The following is a 20,867-nucleotide window of genomic DNA, read 5'->3' on the forward strand; positions in this document are numbered from 1 at the left end:
AAGAATACCAATGGGAACAATCAATAGACACTGTGAAGCACTGTTAAAGTAATAGAGTGATCAAGATGATTTTCCATTTCTATGAATCATTTAATATGAAGACTTCTTCACTATGAATTCAGCTGTGGAAATTTGTTGAGACTTAGCAGGAGCAGGTGCAGGACTTGTGTTGCATATTCCTTACTGACCTTTTCAGTGTTTCACAGCTCTCTGTGGAAATCACACAGGAGGCAGGCACTGGTAAGCCGAGAGGTCTTCAGATGCTGCAAGACCATGGAAAGATATTGCTGAGCTGTGCACAAGTGACCTTAAACAGGCTACTAAGTCTGACATGTTTTGGGAGCATCAGAAGCTCATCAGTCTCATTAAACTTCCCCAAGCCTCTTGTGTTGCCTGAACTAACTGTGAACGGAAGACAATAAAAATGGCACCGGTCATTGCTTTGAAGCTGAACTTCTGCTTTGAAACATGATGCATGCTGCAGGGCCAGAAGATAAAACACTCTCCTCCTCAATTAAGTGATGAGCAAGGGTATCAGTGTTTCAACACCTCTTGCCTGCCCAAGGGTCCATCTGGGATGACCTTAAAGAAGTAATGGGACTCTGTGGGCAGCAGGTTGGTTGCTGGGGAGAGGAAACTTGGAGTTTTGAGAAGGCTGGGCTGCAAATGAGAGGTACCTGCCTCCCTGCTGCAATGCTCCCAAAATTCTGCATGCACTGCTGAGGCAGTACATGGACCTTGCTGGCTCATCTGGATTTGCTTCTTTGGTGCAAAGCCACCATGACAAATGGTAATGTCCTGACCTTGATGTGCTACATGCCCCTAGCCTTAAAAATCCCTGGGGAAAGGGAATGGTGGGGAGTGTGTGTAGGCTGTCGCACCTGTGCTGATGGGATTACAGCGTGATGCTTACACATGCACAGTGCTGGGGATTTCTGAAGCTATCACTGCTGCCAAAGAGACTTCACTGCAACCAGTTTCCTGTGGAGAAGTGTTTAATTTTGTGATGGCAAAAACCCATCAAATCCAGAAGGCACTGGAATTCTACCACAAAAGCAGGTAAGGCATTTCTAAGCCACTGCATGAACATGAATGGCCCACAAATTTTTTTTTAGTGTGGTTTAACAATATTTTCAGTTTTATACAGATTTTATTCTGAGGCTTCTTCTCACTGTGTTATTTTTCTTTGACCTTTTGAATGCTTATCGCCAGCTCATCTAATGTTGGAGAGGTCTCTTGGCAGAGGGAAGAACATGCATTCATAAAGTGGCTCTTGTATTGTTTTACCCAGACCTTGAGGGGCTTGGTTGAGATCAACGGATTGTGGAAGGATCCCTAATGCATTGCTGAACCTTCTTTTGGCTATGTTCTGAATCATAATTAAGGACTTGGATATAATGCTATAATCACAATATATTAATTCTAGACTGATATTTTTAACAGGGCTGTTAAAATATTTCTTTTAAGAAAGTGCCAGGAAACACTTGAAGGCCTGCTTCTGCTAGAGGCAGGTGTTTGCTGTCAGCTGCCCAAATGAACAAATATTCAAATAGGATGTTCATTTGGTAACAAAGACAAAAAGATGAGTCTGCCATCAGATTAGCCATTCCTTTGTCCTGTTACTGTGGGTCAACTCTTCCATGAACTATGAGTTCAGTGACATGTTTTTGCTTCACAGTTTTAAAGTACAAACATGCCATGTTTCTAATCATATAAAACTTTTCCGTAATTTAATCCTTTTTAAAAAGAATGCAGGTAAACAAAGGTATTCAAACAACAGAAAAGAAACCACAACACTTCATGAAACTTTTAGTGTTTTAAAGTAACCATTTTATGTTTCTTTTGGATGACATTGTTTATTGTAAGACATCATTTTTATTAAATACACTGTAATACAAGAGACTTTCCATGTCATGTTGAGAGAAGCTGGTCACATGATTCACAAACAAAACTTTTAACACTGATACCTAGGCATCACTTTGAAATCAGCCAAGATGCAATGAAAGTTTTAAAGCAATGACTACTTGTAACAAACTGCAAAACAAGAACCACTAAATATTTTCACAGAGACATCACATTAAATAAATTAAAAAAAAAGGAGAAAAGAAAGGAGAAAGATAGCTCTACACACCAGGTCACAACTTGGTGACAATATAGAAATTTATATTTGTTTGTAGATATCTTCCTCTTTACCTAAAGTGACAAAGAGAGTGATATCTAAAAATATATATACATAAAGTATAGGTGGAGAGAAGGGCTGGGACAAATATTTCATAATTAATTGATTCTCTATTGGTGATCCAATTAAACATAAATGTTGAATTAAATTATTTGTATATAAAACATTCTTAGGTGCTTTTCTTTAAGTTACAGAAAGATACATATAAGCTGCAAGAATTAGGCCTCTGGATAGATTTGATTTGTTCTGTTTTCTCACATATTCCAATCAATGGCCTCAGTTACTAGCAGCTTCCATAATTCTTGCTTAAATATTCAGTGTTTATAAAAATCAGCCAGTCATCACTCAGAACCTTCTACAAGCAAACAAAAAAATCCCCACAGACCTTGTGCAGAATGCATAGACGGAAAAATAACACACCCATCATTTCCCATTTCTTCTCCTGAGACATATGTTTAAAAGATGGCAAAATTGTCACTTGGTTGCTATTGTGAATTTCACAGTGTTTTCCCTGCAACATGTAGACTTTCTTCCTTTTTTGCTTCATATTTGTGATGAGTAGCACATCCCCCCACCCTACCCAAATAAAGGTGTTTTAACTAAGGCTCTAAAGGACCTCTTATTCAAAGCAGCAGTGGTTTATCCCAGCCCTCACAACAAGAAAATATAACTTCTTGTGCTATCAAAACCTTCATCTCTCATTAGAAATCCTGAAGTGCTCTTCAGTCCCTCCCCACTTCCCTCCCCCAAATTTTATAGCAGTATTCGAAATTCAGTTACAGGCTGTAACAACCCAAATGTGGACATGTTCTACAACACATGCATTATACCTTAGTCACTTGAGTTATTTAATATCTTTTTAAAGTGTTTTGTAAAAGTCTACATCAACCACAATCTCTTATACAGGTGGAGAGGGTACAGACAGAGAGGGGAAGAAAGAAATATAGAAGGAAAGATGGAGGAATGACAAGAAAAGAGAAAGAAGGAAAAAAAGAGATAAAAAATAGTAAGGACAAAAAAAGAAAAAAAAAAGAAGAAGACAAATAAGCAGTTACTAATTAAACTGTAGACAATATATAGCTATGTTTTTTCACAGGTCAAAATGAATGCAGTCCTTTTAAATGTGTACACTCCATCAGGCATCATGGGGTGCTGTTGCTTTACGAGTGTCTGTTCTCCATGCCAGTTCTGAGTTCTGCAGATCTTTTGAGAGTGAAGGACAGAGTGCGGCGAATGCTACTATTATTACTGCTGAATGTCAGTGTTCTCGTTGTTCTACAAGTCATGTTGCGTGTGAATAGTCCAGCTCATTCTTGGAAAATGCTAATGGAGCTGCACTGTTATTCTACAACAATAAAACAACAGTAGCACAAACCAGAAATGACAGTAAAACAAACTCTGTTTTCTGAGCTTGGAGGCTTGTCTGTTAATTTCATTGTGAGAAATCAACAAGTGAGATCAGAATGGAAGAAATGGTTTTGTGCAATCATCTGGGGAAGAAAACTGCTTGTTGCTATATCTCTGGCATTCTAGCACTGCCTCTGCCACACATCAGTTAGAAAGTTGAATCTTACAAACATAAAAAAGAAAAATCAAAAGAAAAAAAAATTGGTTACTCAGCAGACTTTATCAATTTATTAATAGCACTCTTAATCATAATTTGTATTAACATTGGTGTATGTAAATTTATACATATACACACAGCCCATACATAATGTGCATGCATGTCTGCACATATATAAATAAAATACAACAGACATAGGCATACATGTATATGCTATGTGTGTGTATATATATATGCCATATGCAAACACACATATATTATATACTAGATATATGATCAGTTCATAGCGCAGTTCAGAAAGACTTTTAAAATGAGCCTGATTGTCATATTTACTCAGTGTACACGATTTACCTGACAGTGCAAGCATGATGAATATGCACATATACTCACCCTTCACTGTGATTTGAACATATTTCTTCCTCTTCTCTGCTCATTCTGCTACACTTACCCACCTTTTCATGAACAAACGCAAACTATGTATAGCTACAATTTATAGCTTTTCTACTGTGATAATACGTCTTATGCACTATCAAGAACATTAATGATACAGGTCAAGGTTATCCATAGTGGTGGCTCTGTAGAACATTTGGTCCTTTAGAAGTTTAACAAACTGCTATGTTATTGCACAACGCTTTTTAATACTACTTATTCTCTGAAATGACTCCAAAAGTCTCACTAGTAAATCAAAAAGAAGATGCCACTAAGTACATTTTCAGGGTCTTGTGGTTATTTTTGGTATACATTCTTTCAGTGCTTGCAAAACACACCTGCTTGCTTTTTGGGCTGGAGCCTCTTTTCCAGTAAAAGCATAATCTCAGATGCCTTTTTCTTCAGCTCATAAGAAACTAAGACAGAATATGCAGGTAGAAAGTTAGCAGCCTCCTCCACCACCTGCACCCTCCTCCCACTGCACAGTAAGAGAGGATTCTGATATCTTTCTTTTCCACCACTGTTATTTTGAAAATAAATTTCAAATTCCTTTAAAACACAACATTCATATTCTCAAGAGAATGGGTTTCATAGGATGCTCAGTCTTTTTCTAGTTTTCTGTGAGAACTTCCAAGACAGTCTAGATAAAATCTTAAGGCCCATTTTGTAGGAATCTTCCTCTGGCTTTTATGTGTTTCCAGTTCAGTAGCGGTTAAGAAATAACATCTAGTTTATTAAAGAAATACTGAGTATGGCTTTATAGTTACACTGTCATGTTTATTTGTAATGCTGCCTTTTCAACGACATTGAGAAGGGTAAAACTTCATCAGTGTCCACTGAACTGTTTTCTTCTGAAAATATTTGCTAGCTCTAAAAGCTTCTGAAGGAAAACTTAAAGTGCCTCAATAAATAATACATGCAAGCAAATTATATATTAAATGTACTATGGGAACACTTACAAAAATAAAATGCTTAATTTATTAAATAAAATATCCCCAACACGAAGATGGACTATTTTGATCTGGCTCATATCAATAGGAAATAATAAAAAGAGAAAATGGAAAGAAAGATCACTTTTTTGCAATAACGCCCCCTCACAGAGGGAGGCAGAAGTCTTGAGGAATACGTAAGGTAGGTTTTCATTTGTAAGAATTCATATTAAAAATAATCCTAGCTCTAAATTTCAAATTGTCAACATCTAGTTTGAAAAACAACAGGTATGCCCATGCAGCTGTCATCAACACAGTGGCCATGCAAATGTGGTACACATACAATGCCAATCCAACCAAAAATAAATTATTTAATAAAATGTGTATGTTGGTTATGACAGCAATAGTACCAATACAAACATGGTGCTGAGCTCAGAATCTTTGCACTCTGAATAGCAAGCCATAACCACAGAGTAATTTGTTTTCTCCAGAGATCATTATCCCCTGCTATGTTTCAAACATAACCAGTGATCTCTGTGCTTTAGATTATTCATGTTATATCAGCCTATATTATCTGTAACATTGTAAAGGCATTTTAACATGGCTAATGTCCTCCATTAGCCTCTTCTAATGAAATATAGGTTATATCATTATGAGTTTGCTATGTCTACTAGGGTGTACTACAAGATGAGTGATTGTTTCTGCACAAAGGGTATTAATCGACAAAGACCATGCACAGTTCTGCTTGCACGGTTAAAAAAAAGAAAAAAAAAAGATTGAGGAAGGAAGGAATATGCTGCTGGACAAGCACAGTACAAGATAAACCTGCCCCAGCATCTATAGTTTGTCCTATCAAAATCCATAGTTTCAACATGTGATCCTGAAGTTAATATTGTACATAACTAAATCTAACTTCAGCCTTTACTAAAAGACTAGCTGGAGAGCATTTTTACACCAGTGGCATGACAATATCCCACCAGAAGACAAAAAAGGGCCTGTGTTTATCATGTTGCAACACAACTGTGTGCAGTGCAGGCAGCATCTCTTTTTGTTTTACTTGATTCTGGCAATGAATGGTGCTGGCAAAGCACCTCCTTAAACAATCCCTTTAGTCCTCAGAAAGACTTTTCAGGGAAATTGCTAGATCCCCTCTTGCCTTCCATCAAATCTTTTTAGTGTTTTCTTGTAGGGTTGGATGCCACCTGATTCCCAAGTTCCTCCAGATTAGTCCATCACACAAGAATGCCTTCTTTCCATCTGGCTTTATCTCTGAAAAGAACATTCTTCATGTAGAGAACATCAGTCTTCTTTTTCCACCCACAGGCCGAAGCAAAAAAAATGAGGTGAATCCATGGAAACTCCCAGTAGCTGTACAGCAGAAATCACAAAGTTTTAGTCAAATATATTTTTCCCTTTTTTTCATCCACATCAAAGGCATGAATACAACAAGGCATTGTTAGTTGTGGTGGGCAAACTGAAGAGTCTGCTGATATAACAGATTGGGTTTTTAAGGCCTTTGTCTATGCAGAGTTACAATAATGCAGGAGCCAAATTGATTAGAAAGACAGGAGAGAAGGAAAAAAAAGATAGAAACTGAGAGAAAGGGAGAAGATACGTCTCGGTAATGTCTGAAAAGTCAATACTGTGTCTACAGATGGAGAAGTGCACATTGCTTGCCCTTTGAAAGCTTCTCCGCAACTTTGTCATTAATACTGTCAAAGTTAAGAACACATTTTAATGGAGTTCAGCGGCAGTTGAACACATTCATTCCCGCAGCCCAGAAGAAGAAATGCTAGGACACTTTAGCCTAAAATATCCAAGTAGACTGGAGATGCCTTGGCCAAGTTCTGAAGGAGGGAGTGGATTTCTTTGATGTTGAGCCTCATGTGAGGCTCCCGTTGCCAACAGCCCAGCATCAAGTCATACACTTCCTTTGGGCATGTGCGAGGTCGCTGCAGGACTCGGCCCTGAGTGATGCACTCAATCACCTATAAGAAATCACAAGGAAAGGATCAGCACAGTTGTGGCAGCTACATGGAGTTCATCCATGAAGAGTTAACTTTAACCACAGCAGCCTCACTGGTGGCCACCATGCAGCCATCTCTGTAAGGGACTGCTTTTCTAAGCAGATGAATGAGCAGCAGCATACAATCTGGAAAATTCACTGTAATGTAACCGGTCAAAGAGCAATAACTTCACTCATGTTAAGTTCACCCACATTGTCCACTCCACACATAAGGGAATTATAGCTAGGAATCGATCCCATTCCTTTTCTGTCTACCCCACTAGCACCTCAGAGTGAGGATAAATTTTCAAGGTGCTCACATGCAGCATCAGTGCCTCTCCTCTCCACCCTCTACAAACTTCGGATTATCACTGAGGCTAATCTCTGGAAAGGGGATGCTTGGAAATCAAGAGATCTCTTGGTTACTTCAATCTAATCTGTCCATGGTTATGGACAACCACTCTGAAACAGTACCATGTAAGATACATCTGTTCAGCAGATAGCTATAGTCCTTTTCATTGCCTCATGGTCTACCAAGAGCAGACTTTATGCTATACAAAGGAAAAAAGGAAATTCCAACTGTTCTCGTTCTGCTTGTGAGAACTCAGGCGAGAATCCACTCAGGTGAGAAAAGGGTGAAAAGGAAGGAATTCAATCATAGGGTTGATGGCAATACAATAAACACCTTATATTGGTGTCAGCCTTTAACAAATAGATTTGTTGCTGTCCCTTCTCCAGAGAAGCAACACCAACAATTAAAATGACAGCTTTCCCAATGTGGTTTGAGAATATATTACACACACCTCATTGTTTGAGAGCTGATACCATGGCTGTTTGCCATAAGTAAAGATTTCCCACAATACAACCCCCAGGCTCCAGACATCGCTTTCTGTGGTGAACTTCCTGTACATTATACTCTCTGGAGGCATCCAACGAATGGGCAGCATGGTGTGACCCCCAACCTGAGAAAAACAAATGAAAGAGTCAGAAATAGTTTCTTCAGATCCTCACAAGGCAGTCGCAAGACATCAAATATGGAGAATCCACTGCGACTTTTTTCCCATTTGGTAACATTCACTTTGAGGAACATTGAAGAACTGTGGATTCATGTTTCAAACTCCTCTCCCTGCAGCAGCAATCAGTATCACACAATAGTTTTCTCAAGAAAAATCTCAAAAGACTTTATTTTTGAAGTCCAAACTAATCCTTAATGTTTACTTGGCACACCCAACCTAAGGAACAGGAAGGTCTATATTACTCTACCAACCTACTTTGAATTAGACCAGCTTTACCCTCTATTTTAACACTTAAGAAACTAAAAAAGATTCATTAAATGAAATCTGGACTGGTGATTCTCCTAGAAATTCAGTGACATGCACTGAAATACAAGAAGACACAGTGGTCTGAGTATATGAAATGGTAGGATTGGATCTATATTACTTGATATCTAATTTTGACTGAATTAAAGCAATGCTATTTTCTGTTGTTAAGTTCCACAGTTAATGCATCAGGTTATTTTGTTCCACATTAACTACTCTGTCCACTAAAAAAAAAAAAAAAAAAACCAACCAAAAAAACAAAAATCCCCAACCCTCCCCCAAAAAACCCAAACAAACATAACAACACAAACAACCAAAAAACACCCCACCAAAAAAACACACCAAAAAACCTCAATCTTTTGGATATATTCCCTTGATAATAAACAATTTGTAAGACATGGATTCCTACCCAAATCAATTCCTGTTGAATGGGACCTTCAGTGAATTAATGCCTTTCTGAAAGCTTTTAGAATGTTTTTAATTTTCCCCAGAAAATTAAACTTTCTTAAACTTAGGTTTCCTAACCATAATTTAAATTTTTAAAAGTCTTTTGTTTCCTGGTTGCAAACAATTTATTGTTCCTGGCATGTCTTACTCTGGCTGGATCACATCAATAAAGAAATCCACTTAAGTATTTGTAAAACAGTACAACGTCTGAGATACTGTGATATGGGTACACAGATAAGCGAGTTTTGTACCATGACAGCTGAGAATATTTCCAAGTAAGATTAAAAAAAAAAAAAAGGAAAGCTATTTCAATGACAACTTACTCTTGTTTAACTCATTTTCCTGTCTGAAAATATATTTAGTATGAAACCACATTTATACTTTCAGGATTTTGTCAATTCAAAGTATAATATCTCCTTTTGAGATTTAGCATTTGTTGTTATAAATAATGCTCTCCTTGTTCTTATGTTCAAACAGCAAATGGAAGGAAAACCCAACAGAAGTTCAGTCAAGGTTCACGTTATTTCTAAATCACACAGAACATCCATTTCCAGTTATTTGTCAATAATTCAGTGTTAGTGCAGTATACCAAATACACCTACGACAGGGAGAGCTCAGTCCTGTTCTGTGCATGACCACAAGTCCATGCACACTACTGACTTCACAGAAACAGAAAGTCATGCTAAAATATTCATAGACTGGGTTTATTACGAGGCTCTTCTAGTCTCTCCACATGAGAGGTTATGTGAGTGATGGAGGAGTATCTTTGAGCAGGCAAGGCTCCCAATTTGATTTCCTGGCTACATTGTAGAAGTGCTTGTGATTCCATGCAGGTTGCTATGCACAGGTTTCAGAGCCATTGAAAAGGGGACTCAGTTCCTGTGCACAGCATTGACAGAGGATGGATACACATTTTTAGGTGCTTTTCTCTATTTGGCCCATTTGTCTCCGTGTTACAGTTTATTTCTCTGGCAGACAGACTGGTTGTAAGGCTCTATGCTTGGATATTTTTCATCAGCTTTGACTGGGAGGCCCCTCAATGATGTGGAGAGGTTGAACACACCGACATACTGAGATGAAACTAAACATTCAGTTTCCCACCTCATCATAACCTAAGCTGAAATGGCAACCAAACACTTCCAAACCACCACCAGTTTTAAGCCTGTATTGAGAGGTATTTCATTAGAAAGTCAAAAAAGTTAGTCCCCCGGAAACATGCAGTCACATAGAGCCATTCAAAGGGCAAGTGCCATTAAAAGATCACTAACCATAGTGATGAAAACCTTTTGGTCTCATCAAATATTAAAATGGCTCTTAGATCTGCTCATCATATAAACTCTGCTACAGGTTCTGTTCAGCAATTTCTTTGGCTCATTCCTTTAAAAATTAATGAAAACTACAGACAATAAAATATACTACTCTATTTTCTTTTTTGTCACATCTTAAATCAAGAGATTTTGAAAAAGCAATTAAACCCCCCACACCACTCTTCAAATCTAATTTTTTTTCACTACAGATCTAGTGCATTTTTGGTAGGACTCTATGCTGAGTTTCCAGTGTCACTCAGAAAAATTAAGCTCTAGACTGATGATGATTAACTGCCACCAAATGATGGCTCTGTGATGAACTGATCTGTAGTATCATACACCTCACTGTCTCTCTGTAGTCATAGTGGGACTGACCCATTAGTATTGACACCAAGAATTCAGTTTACAGGGAAGCACAAGGCACAGGGCTCATCGGTGTCCTTCCCAGATCATCTTGCCTGGAGCTGTGTCCATTTCTGTCCCTGAAGGCACAAGACTTCACTGGACAGAGGACTTGACCAGGACTGAGAAGTCCTGAAGTCTCTCTGTCTCTATCACTGCCAGTATCAATCATATTAATTCAAACACCTCAACATCTTTTTGAAGATAAAATTTATTGCCTTTCAAAGTATCAAAAAAAGTATTATACGGGGTGTTCTCCTCAACAGATAGCACTGCAATGAAGACAGGACACCTGGGCAACACTGAGCATCTCCTATGGCAGGCTCTGCATCTAACCAGGGTCTAAGAGCACCTTTCATTTCAGTTCAGTTCCATCAAAAGCACATGTCAGGGCCAAAGGCACTTCCTCTAAATGCATGTTTCCTTCTCTATTAAAAATCAGTGGTTACTGAGTCAATGCTCACTCAGCTAAGTAAAACATTAAGGGCTGTGCTAGTTGTAGGCTTAGAATGAAGCACATACTTCAGAGCTTTTTGAACTGAAGCCTAGGACTTGATACAACTGCTTGCTGGGTGTCTGAAATAAATTGCCACTCTGTTGAGAGCTTCTTTTGATTTTTATCTGATGAGTCCAAGCACCCAGGGTTGTGCCATAAAAGCAGTGAAAAGAGGTGGGGTGCCTCTTTGCTGTTGCTGCTATACTCTCAGCAAGGCTAGGAGGTGTTTTCCAAGAAGAACCAGTGAATGAAAACATGACTGCACTGACCAAAGTTTAAAGGTTCTGATTGCTTCAAAGAGATGCCTTCAGCATATCCTTTAATAGAAATACGAGTTATTACAAACCTCTCAGATATCACCAGCATTCTGCAGTATAAAGTCCCTGTCATGCATACTGTAATTACAGTACTGCTTGATACACATACATTTCAAATGGTTTTGTGCTAAACAGACTACAGTTATGGGTAAATAACACCTTTATATTAACCCTAGCAAAAGTTATGACAGGGTTAAAAGCATTAGAGTTTTAACATAACATACTATCACTTTAAAATCTGTACTGTAACTGAAAAAATGACCACTTCATGTATACAAATTAGAGAAGGTTTTCTTGATACTTACCTGAAAGCAGCTGCAGTATTACCATAATACCATAAAATACCACAGTTCAGTTTTATGTAGAAGTGTACTTCTACAGAAGTATGGACTTAAGTACTTACTTTCAAATGTCAGTTTATGAAAGCAAGTGCACCAAGGCCCACCTACAGGCCCTTTCATTACATTAATCAGCTGCTTTTACTAGCAATGCTGGGCTAGAATCTAAACCAGAAAACCTGATGAATTAACCTCTGCAATGTACAATCCACGGGGAGGAGACTGCTGTGCCCAATCAATGAACTGTGATGTTCTCCAAAGAAGTTCTTCCAAGGAAAAACTGCCACGCTTTCCCACATATGAAATGTTGCACTTTCAACAATACAATCTCATTCCATTTGTCACTGCTTTGAGCAACCATCTTTTCAATGAATTTAGCACTTTGAAAGGTGCCAGAAAAGCTGGCTTGAACACTGTTTTAATCCATTTGCAAACATTAATCTTCTAGGGCTGCTATAGAAGGACCATGTCTTAATCTTGAAGCAGTGCCTCTACTTTTAGAGTTTGTTAAAGTTTGTTCTCTTTCTTCAAATTAAAAATACCCTGCCATGGTTACTGTTCCAACTTCTACTGCCCAGCTGCCATGGAAATCCAAGGCCCCGTTGTCTGATGATCGTGAGAAAATGGATATGCCCTCTTACAGAGAAAACCAAATGATGCCTTGTACTGCTCCTGGAAACAGAAGACAGTGGGTGGAGCTGAGGGAAGCCAACCTGCTGAGATACGGAAGGTGCAAGATGTATGTGGGGCTGCACAGGCAAGGCATGGGCCACGAAAGGCACAAGAAATAATCACATGCAGTCATCACACAGAATCACCAAGGCTGGAAAAGAGACCTGAAATTTCATCTAGTTAATACATAGCCTCACTATAATCACCCCTAAACCATGTCACCAAGAGCCACCTTCAGATGCCCCTTGAACACTTCCAGAGATTGTGACGCCACCACTTTTTTGGGCAATTTATTCCAATGCCTAACCACTCTTTCTGAGAAAAATTATTTTCTTATCTGAACCATCCCTGCTGCAATTTAAGGCCATTTCCTCTCATCCTTTTGCTTGAGACATAGAAAAGAATGACCCTCATCTCACTACAACTTCCTTTCACGCAGCTGTAGAGAGCAATAAATTCTTCCTTTGGCTTCCTCTTCTCTTGACTGAACACCCCCACCCACCTCCTTCAGCTGCTCCTTGTAAGACTTGTTCTCCAGACCCTTCACCAGCTCTGTTGCCCTGGTCCGGACATGCTTCAGGATGTCAGAAGTGAGGGCTCAGAACTGGACACAGGATTTGAGGTGCGGCCTCACCAGTGCCAGGTACAGTGGGACAATCACTGCTCTGGTCCTGCTGGCCACACCATGTCTGATACAATCCAGCAAGCCATTGGCCTTCTTGGCCACCTGGGCACTGCTGGCTCACATTCAGCTGGCTTTTAACCAGCACCCCCAGGTTTCTCTGCTGAACAGCTCTTAAAGCACTCTTCCTCCAGCCTGTAGTGCTGCATGGGGTTGTTGTGACCCGAGTGCAGGACCTGGCAGTTTGCCTTGTTGAACCTCATGCAGCTGTCCTTACCCTTTGATCCAGTTCACCAAGATCTCTCTGCAGAGCCTTCTCACCCTCAGGCAGATCAACTAACACTGTTGCTAAGATGACCACCCAATCAATTCACACCAGGTTTGTGCCTTATTCATCTGAGTACCATGAGGAGGGGTTGGCTGCTCCTCTGCAGTGCATGTCAGCTGCAGCCTGGTCTTACCATAAGATCACTGGGGGCTGTGGTGCAGAGGGTGACAGATGGCTTTGGGGCTCCACAACCCAGCTGTAGGGTGCTGCAGCGGCTGACAAGGGACAGGACAGAGATTAGTCAGAACAGTCTTCCTCTTTAATGCTGGTGGCCATATCTGGGGAGGCTCCAGCACTCCTGGGGAGGATATCAAATGGAATTCCCAGCTTTTGTCGGTATTGCGTTACACAACCCTTTCCTGATGTTTCTGCGCCCCCCCCCCCCACCCCCCCAAAATTTCTGGCTTTAAGTAGTTGATTACTCTGAATTCATGCAGTAAAAAGCACAGCAACCAATTGCATAGCCTTGGAAAACAGACTTCCTCATTAACATTTCACGTTCTCATGTTCCCACGATTCCTGCAGAGTGACATTTCAGTAATGTGTCATAGCACTTTGTATATTCTCTAAAGACTACAGATGCTTTTTCTGCCAACAGGATAAAAGTAATCTTTTTACTTTGTGAGTCCAATGAAGCTGAATGACTATCAGAGGTTCAGTCCTGATCTTGTGACAATGTCCTGTCTGGCTTGTCTGGTGCATCTTTCCAGAGCACTGCTGTTTTCAGACCTTTTGCAATTCAGGCTGGTAGACTTGAAAGCAGCAACACAGTTCAGTGTATGTCGAAATTGAAAGTCATGTGACAAGTATATACTCAATATCTTTAACACAATTGCACCTTAGTCTGTCAAACTAGAATGAAGCTGAATCTTTCGAATCATTTGTTCCACACACTGCTAAAAAAAAATCCTGTATACTTGCAAGATAACAGCATTTTAGGGTATTTTTCACTATTTATATTTTGGTCTTCTGACTTGTTTCCCCATCTCAGGATGATATAACTGCAAAGAAATGTTCTCTGCAAAAATTATCATGTCTTATTGCTAAAACTGAAAACCTCTCCTCTCTTGCTGAACATCTGCTCTTTCCCCCTCATAAAAGCTGGCAAATGTTTCTCTCTGCACTAGAAAAAAATTCAGTCATTGTTATTTGCATTCTTTCATGCCCTGGCCTTGCAGACAAAGTCAATGTCTTCTCTTAAAACACCGGTCTTGCGTGTCTACTTGAAGAAAAGCAATATATTATGTTTATAGTCATAATAAGCCATACCACTCCAACACAAGAGGTTACTGATTTATAAAATAAGGCAGAGTACTAGCCAATAGTTAAAAATGTGTCCTTTCATTTTCACTTTTAACCCTGCTTTCATTCAGCTGTATTAAAAAGGGACTTATGTCTAAAATTCTTAATTAATTCTACCAGTGGTTTTGTCAGAAAAGTGAAACATTGTCTAGAACAACATTATTACACTGTAAATTCTCTCATCAACTGCACAACATTCTTTCAGTATTGTGTATCAGTTTTGTGTCATGGAGATAAAATTCTTCTTGTTAGCCTCTATGAAACCATGAGCAGTATAGAGAAGATGAAGAAAGGCCAATTACTCAGATGTCCACATAACACAAGAACCAGAAGATACCAAATAAAATGTGTAAATGGCAGGTTCATAATGAACAAAAAGAAGCCCCCTGTCATCTAATGTACATTTATTTGTGGAACTCACTGACATGAGGTACTGTCAGCCCTAAAGGTCTATCTGGGATGAAAAAGTGGTTAAACAAACTGATGGAGGATGAAATCTGGCAAAGACTATCAAACACAAAGATACCGTCTCTGGACCAGGAAGCTCTGGAGCTGCAGAATACTAGATGCTAAGAGAGTAGAGGAAAATATTAATATATGCTTAATGCATTTCCATAGTATTCCAATCACCAGTTTCTCACAGTGACCAGTTCCTGGACTAGAAGGGCTTTTGGAGAAGCTGTTTCTATGTTTCTGTATAGATGGGCCACACATTGCAATATGCAGTCCTCACTAAACCTCTCAGAAATGATAACGGAGGACTAGAAATGATTCTGGCAAAAAATTGGAATGAAGGGGAAATACCACATGAAATTAAAGCAGGTGAATGACCTAATCCATCTTACAATTCAGCATCTTCAAAAGATTTAAAAATGCTAAGTTGAACAGATATCAAAACAGTGCCTTTTGTTGTGTTTTACACAACACAATGTCAATTTGGGCCAGACAAATATACAGGATAATTAATAAACTGTAGTAGTTATTGCACTACAGGCCATTTACTCTTCTCAGAAAGGAAGATAAAGTGCCCTGGAGGTAAGATCAGATGAGTGCTATAAAGAAGGTGACATGATTCACATCTCTTATTAAAAGAAAGATCCCCTATGAGAAAGACAGAAGTAAATATGAGTAGAAATCTGCTGAAAACTAATGGATTACAGCACTCTGGTATCTCAGATGTAGTGTGTATGAATGAAAAAAAGAAGTGTATTCCTTCAAAGTATAATTTCTTTTACTTCAAAATGACGAAGTATTCTAGTGTTAACAAACAGTAACCTAAGCTAAAAGAAAGGGAGGTATGCTGTGGTAAATTGGAAGTAGAGACACTTTAAACAGTATCTTTCAGTGAATTCAAAGTAGATCTAAATTCATTTCTGAACGTGGGAATTTAGGACCTTAGTGAACAAGCAGGGAGATGTGATAAGCCAGAGGAGATCTGAGAAGATCAGAATCAGACAGCCTCTCCTTTCTAAAACACTCTGCCTTCTCCTAATTTGCCATATCAAGTTATGCCACAGCATATATAGTTACTGATCACTCCAGTGGCATGACTTCCACCTCAGAATGTTGAGCTCATGTGAGGTCCTTTGTTTTTGAAGTCTTTATAAAAAGTTGCCACTATATCACTTGTACCTTACCACTGTTTCCACATCTGAGTGTCTGCTGGTTGTACCAGCAGATGAAGAGAGGTATCAAGTACCAGTAGACAAGCAGCTGGAATGACTCACGTTAAAATCCTCACAGGCTCCAGGATGATCATCTAATCTGTCCAAGTCAACAGCAAAACAATTTTGCAATGTAATATTAATGCATTTCAGCCACTGCCTTTCTGATTTTCAAAGTGGTTTACAATATATCAAATTCCACTTTTACGTTAATCCTAAGTAGTTTGGGCTACCAGGGCTAAGGAGGTTTTAAAAATAATCTTTAATATGCATTGGTGAACCGGCTTCTACAAGTCTGTGTGATAGCTAAAATTCAAAATTCTTTTGCTTTTTCAGGTGGGAGTTTGAGGTTTAATGTGATGAGATGCTAGCTGAACAGCATAGTCAATACCAACAAGTTGCAGTCACTTGAGCACAGACTCTGAAAGCCAAATATCACACAACATAAGACAGTTTGTGTTCACTGGGAAATCTCTACTCCTAATGTCAAGTCTGAAAGCTGTTTTTTAATTACTCAAAATCACAACTTATCCCCATATTTTACTGACAAACACATTTTTTTCAAATTTACTGTAGGTTAACATAGCATATTTGGCTCCATCGGTCATGTCAAATTACATCACAGGAGAAGAGGGGAGCAACAGAGCTTAGTTTGTAGCTTTACTTTTCCCTTGTGAGTCACAAAAGTATTTTTATAATGTACACTGCATGGGAGCACCACAATTTTTAGCTGAAATGTCTCAGATGTTCCAGTTCTTTGAATTTTCTAAGACAGTCTCTCCCCTTTTCCCCCAGATGCTAATAAACAAGGCAATGACAAGGCCCTTGTACTCATTTTCCTTCTCTTCTGCAGTCCTGATGATGCTTTCTGCCTCACACTTTCTCTGGGCCATAATTTGTTTACATAAACTGGAAAACACAAGAGGAAAATTTCACTAAACTAGAACAGGAAAAAATTCTCTGTTATTTTCCCTCCATGAATTTTAGTTTTTGTCTCCTCACTTGTTGCACAACATCATTCTATGAGTTGAAAGAGGCATTTGCTCTGAAATGAGGCATCCACTAAACAACATGCAACATGATCATTAAAAACACAAGCAACTGCTATTACTGGGGAACTGCCCGCCCCTCATTCCTATGGAGCTTACAAAATCCTAAATTGTTCTTATCAAATTCATATGTTAAATTATTCCTCAAACTATGCTTAAAATATTGTTCTTGGATACAAGAACCAAAGTGTAGCCCAAGCAGTGATGAATTCATTTTATAGCTCTTGGACAAATTCCTATAATGGTGAAAAGGGAGAATTTGCACCAGCAGAGGGCTTGGAACCATAAATTTGGCTTTTGGTTTTGTATTTGGTTTTGCTTTGATTTTTTTTCTTCCTTTTCTTTTCAGTGCCTCTACCCTCAGCACTGTAATTTTCCATTTGGGAAACATTATACTGCATTGTGTACACAGTGGTTCTTGGAATTCCTATGACCACATTTGTTTAACACCAACACTGAGCTTTAAATTCTGCCTGTGATGCTGAAGCATCTTACCTGCTGCCTCTAAAACTGGCTGGTTGAGATGCCAGCATTGGCAGAAGGTGTAAATCTAGTACGAAATTACCCCCAAAATTTCCCTGGGTGTATCCATTCACCAACGGCATGTTGTCAGGGTGGAGATTTGGCTTTCTGACATAAAACCTGTTTAACTTGCTTATTACTAGGTGATTCTGGAGAAATAAGGGACATCAGAGTAAACTTTGAAAGGATTTAGGACTCTGCACCAGCGCTGCTGCATTTCAGGTAAGGACTCTGAAGATCTGCCATACAGAGTTCCACACTACAGATTGTGCAGTGTACTCCTCGCATCTTTCACCAAATGCTGGTAGTGTGTGAACAAAGAGATGGGTGGGAAAGAAACCCACAACTACACTTATTTTTCTTCCTTTTCCCTCATATTTTGCAAGAGTACTCCTTCCACCCTTTCCTGTGACTGAAGCTACTCCTTACTGTAATCATGCTGCTTAGAGGTGGTTCCATCCTCATACATGCTCATCTTTCTCTCTGGATAAATAAGAATCCTATAACACATGGATTCCTCTACTAGCTCCACATCAATAATTACTTCAAAATAAATACAGAAACATAATTTCAGTTTACCTGCTCCAATAAAAGTAGGATCTGCAGTAAAACTGAGAGCTCAAAAGTTAGTTCCATTTTATTTTTTAAAAAAACAAGCTATAATTTAACACCAAAGTACACCAGTAGTAGTTAATTTTTTGAGATCTCTACTGTTAGAACTGCAAGTCAACTTTATGATCTTCAACATAAATCTTACATACAGTATTCCCAGACTCTACAGTTGCAAAGACTCATGACGTCCTGGAGACATTCAAAATAAGCCAAGTGGGAAATGAAGGTACCGTGTTGTTAAGACAACATATTTCAATTTCTGAAGGGTTTCTGAGATTGTCTACAGCCCCAGTTTTTTAGACTGTCAGGAATACTTCAGGCTAGGATCCCCAGATCAACCTCTGTGAAAATCTGGTACTAAACCAAGTCATATTTCTGTTAGGCAGGCACTAGTATTTTGACTTATGCTTGTACAATGCCTAAATTAATGAAGTCCTGATCTACAGGAGGCTCCTACACAGGGTCCTAAGCAGTGCCACATAACAATAAAAATAATAATCATAGTAATAATAACAACACCACCACCACTTTTTCTAGTCACTTGTAAAAAATTACAAATGGTTTCACCACAGCAGCTGCAGTGTTACGTTTTTATATCACAGTTATAGGGTTAATATAGTCCTAATACTGTTTGTGAGTCTTTGTACTTCAGAATATTTTTCCTCTGCTTCAGATGAAAACTTCTGAAATATTGTTCCATAAAGCCTGCATTTCCTTTTTAAGTCATGCTACTTTATAAAACTCTTTGGACATGTTTAGGACGATCCACACAGAATATTATCGCATGCACTCAATGATGTTCTTATTAAAATGTTATGTGTTTCAGCCGTTAGTATATAATTTTCTTTGCTTTCTTGCCAGGCAAATCTATTTATTCTTTCTGTATATTAAGCCATACATTCGCTTAAATAATCTCTGTGGTTATTTCCAGCAAAAACGTCCCTGGCTCTTGTATCCATTGGGGCGGTTCTGGAGTTCCCATTAACCTTGACCCCACACTTAGGCTGCAGCTCCATTTTATTTTCCTTTCCTCTCTGCCAGAGAGCAGTTCTCCTTCAAGACACTTCAGTCACTGAGCTAAGAGATTTTTGTTAATGAAAAGCAGATGCAACACTTAAGTTTTCTCCTAATAGAATCTTCTTCCTGTCATAATGATTTTGAGTTTGAATACCCACCGTATGAATACCCACCATTCTCTATGATTTCTCCAGCCTTCCAGAACAGTGCTAATTCTATGACTTGTTAATTTTATGCTTATGCTGAGTAGATAACACTACTCAGAAGAAAGAGGCTGCCTTTCTAGTATGGCAAGTACATGTGAATACTGACATTTTAAATGAATGTGCTGAAGTGTACATTTACGTGTTTTAAGTTGCTTTTCAATTCTTTTGAACAATTTACATAGTCACTGCTGTATGACTGATTGGGTGCTCTGAAGCTGAGAACCTTGAACTAGGTAGTGAAAGAGTTTGATTAATGCAAGATCATAGAGAATGTCCCAAAATTTTTGCACGTTACTGTATATATACATATTTTATATATATATATATAATATTACAGTGCATTGCAGAGTATTTGGTAAAGCACCTCATTGTTATAGTCAGTAAGTCATCTTTGGCGGAAAGCGAGAGATGGCTCAAGTTTTCCATGAGAACTGTTGAGCTGTGGAAATAGTCAGATGGAAGTCAGATATCTGAAAGGCAGAAATAAGGCTCCATGTACTTTGTCTGTTTTGAAGAGATAGCAGTGAATATCATATGTGAGCCAATACAGAATGTGCTTATATCATACAAGAATTAAGTGTTACAATTCCTGAACAAAATGCAATCCAACTTCTTGCTCTTTAAGGTCAGACAACTCCCCAGATTCCATGTCCTCCTGCGGAGAACGCAATAACAGCAAAATGAAATTATTGCCTCCAAGACTGTCTTAACTATAGAGAAAGCAGGGGAGAACGTTCCCTGTTAAATGAACCTAATATAGGTTACTGCCCCTGATGCATTTGCTCAAATAAAGGCCTCTATATGCTCAGCAGGAGCACTTTAATGAAGAAGCAGCTACAAAATGAAGTAACAACATGGCACCCTAGCCCTGAGGAACAGGGAAAGGAATCAAGATGAGTATCAGTAGAACAGAAAAGAGGGTGTGGGGATGGGGAGAGCACAGAGGGTGAGCAGAGACAAGGAAACTTGCACTGGATCCTGATGGATTTCATAGGTTGGGAGCAGGTGTCCAAAAAGCCCTGGGCTTTCCAGCTGCCGCCACCACCAACTGGGCTCTCTCTATGAGAAACTCAGGCAGAGGTTTAGGGAAACAACCACAGCATGCAAACTGGCCTCAAATTTTTACAGGTCTTGAGACTAT

General features: G+C 39.0%; 1 protein-coding gene across 1 annotated transcript in view; it reads right to left on the reverse strand.

Annotated features, from left to right (window-relative positions):
• Positions 1-1,803: 1,803 nt before the first annotated feature.
• The window catches only part of NTRK2 (neurotrophic receptor tyrosine kinase 2), a 199,743-nt gene continuing 180,679 nt past the window's right edge, over positions 1,804-20,867 (reverse strand). The window contains exons 16-17 of the mRNA XM_085041990.1: positions 7,910-8,068; positions 1,804-7,089 (exon numbers count right to left, since the gene is read on the reverse strand). Coding sequence (XP_084898116.1) covers positions 6,904-7,089; positions 7,910-8,068 — 345 coding nt within the window. The 3' untranslated portion in view covers positions 1,804-6,903. The remainder of the gene's footprint in view (positions 7,090-7,909; positions 8,069-20,867) is intronic.

The sequence above is a fragment of the Lichenostomus cassidix genome, chromosome Z (assembly GCF_008360975.1).
Source record: "Lichenostomus cassidix isolate B80296 chromosome Z, HeHo_3.0, whole genome shotgun sequence".
NCBI lineage: Eukaryota > Metazoa > Chordata > Aves > Passeriformes > Meliphagidae > Lichenostomus > Lichenostomus cassidix.